Source organism: Vigna angularis, chromosome 4, assembly GCF_016808095.1.
Source record: "Vigna angularis cultivar LongXiaoDou No.4 chromosome 4, ASM1680809v1, whole genome shotgun sequence".
In the NCBI taxonomy this organism is placed as follows: domain Eukaryota; kingdom Viridiplantae; phylum Streptophyta; class Magnoliopsida; order Fabales; family Fabaceae; genus Vigna; species Vigna angularis.
In genome coordinates, this window is record NC_068973.1 from 33291845 (window position 1) to 33301989 (window position 10145).

General features: G+C 28.3%; 1 protein-coding gene across 1 annotated transcript; it reads right to left on the reverse strand.

Moving 5' to 3' along the window:
- Positions 1-265: 265 nt before the first annotated feature.
- LOC108330708 (serine/threonine-protein kinase-like protein At3g51990) lies at positions 266-2269 on the reverse strand. Its single transcript, XM_017565219.2, has one exon. It carries the CDS (start codon positions 2110-2112, stop codon positions 550-552), a length of 1563 nt encoding a protein of 520 aa, XP_017420708.1. The 5' UTR covers positions 2113-2269; the 3' UTR covers positions 266-549.
- Between the last annotated feature and the right edge of the window lie 7876 nt (positions 2270-10145).

Here is a 10145-nt window from a genome sequence, read left to right on the forward strand (position 1 = left end):
TCCAACAACCAGAGTTAACCGCTCACCATAATTGTGTCTTCAGTCGTACCTGTTTTTAAGAATTCATTCATAAAAACTCATGTGCATGTAAGATGGACAGTAAATCAAAGACGTAAAGTAAGAATATTACTAAAGACACAGAGTCCTTCAATCTTAATCTATTTATGGCAATTAGGTTCGGTAATATTTTTGATCTTAGAAGAATTAATGGTATTAAAATGTTAAAAAAGAGATTAAGACAGCATTGTGGAGAAGAAAAAAGAAAGGACAGGAAGAGTTCTGTTTTAGGTGTAATATTAATGGGAGAAAATCAGAGTACAAATGTGGTTGAATGATCTGTAGTCTATGAGGTAGCTTGGAATGGAGGGAGTGATTGAGTGAGGAGAAGGATCCAATGCAAAACATTGGTCCTTCTTTTCTCCAGACACAAATAATTAGTTTGAAACCCAATCATGCAACACTCACAGGCACAGCAGGTGAAACATCAAATATCTCATTACCTTAGTCTCCTTTTCCACTCCCACATGTGCTGCCACAATCCAATCCAATTCAAATCACATTCCCACTCTCATCATGCAATTTCACTAACGGCTTTTCCACCATTTTCTTTTCTGAATTATCTGTAACAACCAACTTCGCCATTGCACACCCAATTACTACTGATACATCATCACCATTATTCTTCTTCTTCTTATTATTATAACTATAATAACTGTTATTATTCTCACTGTAATGTGAAAGTACAGAACCTTGCAAAACCCCCAAAGATTTTGACTTTTTTAACCTCACCTTCCTCCTCCCAAATCCCTGCTCGGTTGGCTGTGGCTGCATTTTAACCCAGCTCCCTTTGACCGAACCAGAAGAAGAACCAATGGACTTTGACCTTATCACTTTATTATTATTGGACGCTTCACTCCCATACCCTACACCCCACACACTGGATACTTTCCCCTTCCTTCTGCTCCCACTCCCACCTTTCACCATGCTCACAAATTTCTCACTCTTATCACAGTCATTAATACTATTATCATCACACTCCTCCCACGCCACCACCGGCACCGCGCTCTCCATACGCGCCACGCGCCGCCGCAGAGACATTAACACCGGGGACGCACGAATCCTCTTCCTTGCCAGATTCAGACACTCCACAACCTCCGCCATGGACGGCCGCTTCTCGGCCTTCGATCTCACGCATCTGGCAGCTAGCACCGCGAGCTGCCGCACCACGGCGGGGTCCGTCGGCGTTCCGATCCGGCGGTCACAGAGTCCGGCGAAGTCGCCGAGCTTGATCAGCGGCACCGCCCAGTCCACAATAGAGGGAGGGCTATAATTGACGTCGATGGCGTTCCGGCCGCTGATTATCTCCAGCAGCAAGATCCCGAAGCTGAAGACGTCGCTCTTGGCGCTGAGATCCTCCGGCGCCAGATAGCACGGGTCGAGGTACCCTAACGTCCCCGCGGGCGGCGTGCACTTGACGCGAACGTCCTCCACGTGTCCCCTTAAGGCAAGGCCAAAGTCACCGAGCCTCGCGTTCCATCTCTCGTCGATTAAAACATTGGAAGACTTAACGTCGCGGTGAATAACGGGAGGGTTGGAAGAGTGCAATTCGCGAACCGCTTTCGCAACCTGAACCGCGAACCGGACCCTCCGGTTCCAACCGGGAGGTTTTCTAACGGAATGTAATAGATCGTGGAGCGAACCGTTGGGCATGTATTCAACGACGATTAATTTGTTACCGTTTGGGTCGGTGCTGAAGCCGATGAGGTTCACCACGCGGGGGCTCGGAACTTGAGAGAGGATCTCGATCTCGTTCTCTACTGGACTGGTGCAGTTGCCGCAGCCGGTGCATTTAGTGGAGTGGTTCTTTGAAGCAGAGACCAGTTTCGTTGTTTTGACGGCGGCAAGGAGCTTTCCGCCGTCGAGGGTAGCTTTGTAGACTCTGCCATGGCTGCCTCTGCCCAGAAAGGTATCGACGGAGAAGCCAGAAGCGGCTGCGGAGATTTCGGCGTAGTTGAAGTGGCGGATTGGTTTGGCAGGGAGGGGTCTGTGCTTCTTAAAGTGAGGGTCGCAGGTGGCGATTGCGGATTGGGCATTGCAAGAGAGGTAACCCATGAGAGTGAGAATTGGAATGGGTTTGGAGGAATGAGAGAGAAAGGGGAGTTGAAGAGAGAGAGGTGACGGTGGAAAAGGGAACACATGGGGCGCCAAAACCCATAACTGGAAAGAAAGGTGTTTTCAACTTTAAAGTGGCAAGTGATTCCCAGCTTTAGGATGATGTGAATGCAATCCAAACATGGACGCACACTTCTTCATTTTTTTTTCCTTTTTCTTTTTCTTTAATTCTGCTTTTACTTTTTTATTCCTTTTTCTCCATTATCTCTTATACTATGTTCTTCTTCTTTGCTTTTCAATAATTAAATGATTTCTGCATGCAAAGTCGCGCAGCAAGCACACCCATATGAAAAAAAAGTACTTGATTTTCACTCTTTTTTGAGGTAGTTCTCAAAGTAAAATAAAATAAATTAAACTTTATTATTATATTTATATTATTGTTTAAAATTTATCAAAATGTTTGATTTAATATTTGTAATTAGTTAGTGTTTCGGTATGCAACGAAAACTATCTCAATAAGATATATATTAAAAACACTCTCAAGTCAATTTTTATTTATATTAATAGGTTATCAAAGTTATGTTTTAAATATTTAATGAATATAATTATTTATCCTTTTATCTTGTTTTTATATTTATAAATTTCAAAATAAGTTTTTATTAAGATTGATCGGATTCAATATTATCTAAACATATTTTTATCTTATTAATTTAATTGTGAAATCTTTGATGTATAAAGTATCAAACCAATATTAAATTGATTGGTAACATTATTTTGAAATTCTCAAAGTTAATTTTTTAAGTAGTTGATCGACTGAGTGACGTATACTTTTATAACTCGAATTTGATCTTTTAATCTGGAGAGTGAGATTACATTTTCTGTTATGATTTGGTTAATTTTTTAACTTTTTTTAAGAGTTTTAAAATATTTTTAAACAATATTTAATATATTGAACTTTTTAGAAAGATAATTTTTTTAACTCATGCATATTTTTTGTTTATGAAAAAAATTATTCATTTATTTTTCTCCTCGTCGTGTTTAGAAAAAATGCAGCGTAACAAAACTCTAGTATTCGAAAACTAATTTATATATATATATATATATATATATATATATATATATATATATATATATATATATATATATATATATATATATATATATATATATATATGATTAATGTGAATGGTATCTCTGAGTTTAATGAAATTAAAGTGGATTTCGATATAAATTGGATTTAATTCCTAATGTTGACATGTTGCGATTGATGAATTGAGATCAAGTTCTTAAAATATAAGTAGATACATTAAGAAAACCCACTTTAATGTTTAAATTGGAGACAATGCCTCTAGAATTGAAGATTTATATTAAACATTTATATATAACTTTGAAATTTCCGACTGGCCTCCTGAGATTTATAATTAAAATGTGACTTTCATAATATTTACTTTGAACATTTGGAGTTTCACAATATTTAGGCATCAGAAAAGTCTAATATCTGACGGAAAATTTTGTTTACTCCAATAACTTGTGACAATCTATCATAGGAATAAAAAGATGATATTAATTAAAAATAAGGTTAAAATATTTATTTAATCGATATTTTCGTTCAGGTTTTTCGGTTTAATAAGTTTATAATAGTCATTTTCTAAGATAATTTAAATAATTAATAGACAGTTAATAATATATATTATATGTAAATTTGTGATATTTTTTTTAGTTTTCTTTAACTAAGAAATTTTTTTACTGTGAAATCTTATTATCTCATGTGATAACATCATTTATTAATATTTTATATTCAATATCATTCTATATTTATTATTCTTTTCAATTTAATCTTAATTTTTTTAAAATAATATAATTTTGTCTTTTTTCGAAATCAGATCAAATTGCTTCATTTTTTATTTTAACTAAACTTTATTTCATAAAAAATTAAATAATTTGTCGACATCTTAGATTTAATTACCCCTGTCATCTTTCTGTACGATAACTTGTTGAACCAACGAAATTCAAATTTTTATCCAAATTTTTAGATATATCAACTTGTAATAGGGGATTGAGCATAGAATAAAAAAAAGTATTTATTTTAAAGACTGGTTTGATTAATTATGCTAAATATACTATTCTAAAACCAGACGTGATTTCTATCCATTGACGTGTACTTTTCCAGTTGCCAGAAAGAAATGGGTCAAAAAATTAAAAGTAAGAAGACAATCTCGATTAGAAAATTAGAAGAGAGTGATTGATATTAAAGTACTAATATTTATAATAAGAATGAATTTTTTTTTTCAGATAAAGAAAAATTATACGTCTCTAGGTGGCAACAGTGGGGGGTCTTAAGCCAGAATTAAGGGGTATTGGTTTTTCCAATTCTTTTTTATATATACAAATTTAAATATAAATAAAAAATATATATTATTTAATTTTAATATATTTGATTCCTTAAATTTATTCACACTTATAAATAAAATTTTGGCATCCCAAATCATTTGTTGAAAATAAGAGTTTACCGAAGAAGAAAAAAGCTTCACATAATTCATGCTATCAAATGAATTTCGATGGAAAATGATGGTTCATCGGTTTGGTAATAGCTGGATTATAACATTGATGTTAGCTCCTTTAAATAAATTTACATAAAATAAAATAAAAAATGAAAAAAAAAGACATTTATCTTTCCTCTTGCCACCTACACATTCTTTTTCATCTTTTTCTATCATAGCTTTAAACAAAGTCTTATATAGAATAAAATAAAAAATAAATATGAGTTTATATATACATAAGATACATTTTTTGATAAGAGATATTTTGAAGTAGTATCAAAAACAAATCTTTGAAGGTTTAGTCCAAAACGGACAATATCTTAATATGAAATATTTGTCTTTATTATTTTTTATCCTAAAATTTCATTTAAACAAGTCAGGATTATCTATAAAAATACAAGTTAATAAAAATTTAAAAATTTTAACAATAAATAAATATTTGTAAATTTTAAAATGAATTTCATATTGACATATAATTATGATACATGGGATATTAATAATGTTTTATCATAAATTTATCCGTATTAAGTTTAATTATTTCGAGAGGTGATAGTTTGCTTTTAGAATAATGATCGTGATTATGTTTGTAAGTGTTTAACCATTTGAACCGTCCATTCTAAAAATAATAGTCATATGATTATATATATATATATATATATATATATATATATATATATATATATATATATATATATATTAAACACAGGAAGATTCTACACGTGTGTGGGACGCATTCTCTGTTTTTGATTTTTAAATTGTTAAAAAAAAACTACTTGTTCTGTTGTGCACGATACAGTTTTGCAACCACTAGTCTATGATATTATTTTATTATATACTCTTATTAACTTTTTAATATTTTAAAATAAGTATTGGATTCTCCTAAATTCTAGGTTATACTTGGTTGAATTCTACAATTATCATACACTGTCGCTAAACACGATAAACAGCTAGAAGTGAGACAAAATTTCCATTAATTGACTCTTAATATACAATCTGCTGAGTTTATGGCATTGATTGGCGAGCTTTAAGGCTAATCTTTTACGTTCAGTTTGACAATAGTTCCAACAATTTTTAAATTGTTTTTTAATAATCAGAAAATACAAAATGTATTTTATTTAATTTTTCGTTCATTCGATAAGTAAAAGGAAATCATTCTATAATAATATTCATCATTTCACTCATTGCAAATCAAATCAAATCAAATCCGCGTTGAACCAATGATCGGGATCGGTCTATTTCAAATAATTATCAATAATTTTCATGTAGTTGTAATTGTACACAAACTGGAAAGTTTGTAATTGTAAATATAAACAGACTTATCAGGGTTGGCATGGTTTAAGAATCAGTTGGATTATCTAGGTTTACACTTTCCAACGCACAATTTCACGCTCCTAGGTCACCAAACGTGATAGTTCTTAACTTACAAACAGTTAAACTTTTTTTAAAACTTATTTATAATATTTAAACTTAGATTAATTCTTAATATTTAGGTTGAACGGAAAAAGGTTAATTAATTTGTGGTAAAAAGAGTCAAGCTTGACCAACAAATATAGTAATTTGATAGAAAAAAAATAACAAATTGAGATGAAATTTTTAACTCGACAATCCAATTCAATATGTTTTGTTTTATCGGATCAAATCATGCAACTCAACATATCAATTTAGTGAGTTTGATATTCTGACATCATTAAATATATAAATATTTGTCTTTATCGAATCCGATATATTAATTTGATCAATCCAATAGTTCAATAACTTGATATGAACTCATTTCAGTTTGACAACTAGTTATAAAAGTTATAAAAGTCAACCTATTATTAACTAAATGAACAATCTAGTCCAACTTATATTTGATGGATCAAAGTCGAGTTAAGTTAATCCGTTTTGTTAAAAGTTTCACATTGACTAGAAATAAGGTCAATTCAGAGTATATAAGTGGATGCAAACCTCACCTTACAAGTCAATTTTGTGAGATGGATTTAAGTTTAAAATATATTTCTTATATTTATTATTTGTAAGATATATTGTTGTACCCTTATCAAACCGCATCTCTAAAAACATGATTTGAATAATAAGGTGGAATTATATTTTTGAGCAAGAGTGGATGAAGGTGAGTGAAAGAAACAAAGTGAGTAGCGACAGAAGGGAAAGAATTGGGTAGTGTTTGGCTTAAACAACACTCAGAAACGTGCGTTGGTTGGTTTTGTTTGTAGTATTAGGAAGCGAGTGTGGAGTTTTGTTGAGCTTTTGACCATCCACTGTCTGTTTGTTTGTTTGGATTTTGAGAGTGAGAGATGTTGAAAATCAGCTTCCACTTCTCAATATTTTCAAACGCTAAATGATTCTCTTTGCCTTCTCCACTTATCTTACATCTCACCTCACAATTCAAATTCATACACCATCTTCTATATTTAATACTAATTATATATACAGTTAAATATTTTCAAACGCTAAATATTTTCATTTTTAAATTAAAATATACAGTTATTCAGAAAAATATTTTCTCTGTTTAGAGTCTTCATTTCACGAATAAAAAACATTTTAACATTGTTTATTGTATATAGAAAAAGGTGTTACATTACTATATGAAAAATAGAGATTATTAGTCCCTATCATCTAAATTAATTAATTTGTTTTTTATTGATAAAAAATATCATAAGTGATTTAATATTTTATATATATTTTTTTACTTAGATTTTTTGTTCATATAATAAATATGGTTTTATGTTTTGTAAGGTATAATTTTTATTATAAATTTGATGTACTTCTCCATATTTTGTATTATTGTTTTTCATATTTTTCTCATGTGATGACAAAAATTTATTGGATTTTGAAATGTAAATATAATTGATATGTTAAAGTTTATAGTGATATCCAGTACGAGTTCATTTAAATAAAATAAATTTATATTTTGATTTATCATGGTTTTGGTGTGGTTCTCTATATTATATATATATATATATTTTTTTTTTATGTAATGACAAAAAAATGATAAACTTTGGGATGTGAATATAACTTATATGTCAAAGTTTATAGTGATATAGCATGAGTTTATTTAAAAAATTTAGCTTATATTTTAATTTATCATAAATTTACGTGAATCTTCATGTTTTATATTTTTTTATTTAAAAAAAAAAAACTCATGTAATAACAAAAGATAGGTAGATTTAGAACGTCAACCTAACTGATGTGTTAGAGTTTATAGTGATATCTATGATTCAAAATGATGTCCAGCAGCATAAGTTTATTTAAAAAATCAAGATTATGTTTTAATTTAAAAGTGAAATATAATTTGTATAATGATTAAATAAAATCATTTAACCCTTAAATATAAAGAAAATAAAAAATAAATAGAAAGTTAGAGAATCTGTGTAATTAATGACGTGAAGAAAATGAGGATAAGTTGTTTCATTAATGCAGTTTCAAAGCTGAGCTAATTTGAGATGATACAATTACTATATATATGTTGACAGCAACTATTTCAAAATTATTTATGTTCCAATTTAAAGGAGAAATAAAAGGCAAACATTTGGGTCTTTGAAAAATTTAAACTGCAGTGAGTTGAAGATTTTTCTTACAAGATTGTGACCCATAGTGGGAGCAGATTTTAATTCTGGAAGAGCAGAGGAAAACGATAATCACGGTCTTTGGAATAATCGCGTTTGAAATGTATCTGTTAAAAGTTAAAAGTTGTCAAGGGTCAAATATTAGTAATTGTTTTCAAACTGCGAATAATCGCTTTTGACTTTTGTTTTTCACCAAATCCCACCACCACAATTGAAACATGTGAAAATGCCGCCAAACACACTTTCAAATTCATCATACCATCATAATAAGTCAAATCTTGGTGGCTATACTTTTGAAGATATAATAATACAAGCTCTAATATGTGTATATTTTATAATGATAAAAACATATTTTTATTAAATTAAAACAGTAAGATGTTAATTATAATTTAAACTATTTCCATTTTTTTAAATATCCGTTTTTATTTTTATTTACTCAAATAACATATCTTTCAATTTATTTACCAAAATATATGATTCTTTGGACGGGAGAAATCGGTTAGCTGTAAATCCACTTCACACCACCATCAAACTCATTTCTTAACAATACGTGGATTAGAAATGAGTAGGATTTCTAAATTAATCTTTTTAATTTAATTTTTTGTTTTCTTTTAATTTATTTTAATTTTTTAAAATATTGATATTTTTAAATTAATAATTAATTTAGTTATTTACTTTTATTTTATAAATACAAATATTTTAATATTTATAATCAATTTAGTATTTTAATTTATTTAATAAGTATACATATTTCAATAATTCTAATTATTTAATTTTTATATAAATATAAAATAACAGTATTTTATTTAATTTTTTAGAAAACAATTTTAAAATAGTGATTATTTTATTTTTAGCTTAAATTTTAAGTATAGGTATTTTATATTTTTAACAAATTTAAGTATTTATATTTTTTTCAATAAATTCCCATATTTTTATATTTTTAATTAATTAATTTATTTAATTTTATACAAAGAATATAGATATTTTAGAATTTTTAATTAATTTAAGTATTTATGTTTTTCAATAAATAAAAATATTTTAATTAATTGAATTATTTAGTTTCTAATTAGGGTTTTAATTCAAACAATAATACTAATAAAGGAATTTTTAATATTGAAATAAATTTTAGTAAAATAACTCACTGATTAATAAAGTTAACATGTATTTTTAATTATTTAAAATAAACAAAAATAATGTTGTGAATTTTTGTATATAAAATAAATTAATAATATATTACTTTAAAAATCAATCATTAATTGTATTAATAATATATTGGATTTTTAATATGTATATTAAATTTAATGATTTAATTTAATTATATAATCATTAAATAATAATAATAATAATACATCTAGTTATAGGTGAAGGAAACTATGAAACTGAAAATTCATAAACATAATTTAGAAATTCAAAAGGGAACCAAAATACAAAAATCCAAAATTATGATTGAGGTTACATTTCTATTAAGAATAACAAAAATACTGGTGTCAATGGGTAACAATTGTTTTAGAATTATAACAATTTAAAAAATGTTCGTAACCATATATAAAGAACTATTCGAGAATCTAACAAATTTTATTTGTTGGATTCCGAGAATCCGAAACACTAAGTAGAAACAAAAAAAGTTGTTCATAACGAGTACACACCAAATATATGTAATCCTTATCATATTGCTAGAAAATCAAGTCAGCACCTTACAATCAACAATCCTGACTTCCAATAAAGACACCCAATATCCAATATTGTAAAACATTTAAATTAATTACAATTTCACAATATTAGCTTAAAATTATCTATTTAAAATTAATACTAATCATTCTTAATATTCCAAAACTAATATTTTTTTAAAATTAAATAATTTAAAAAATACTAAAATACACGTACTTAAAATTTAAAAATTAAGAATAAAATAATTTAAAAGTAAAAT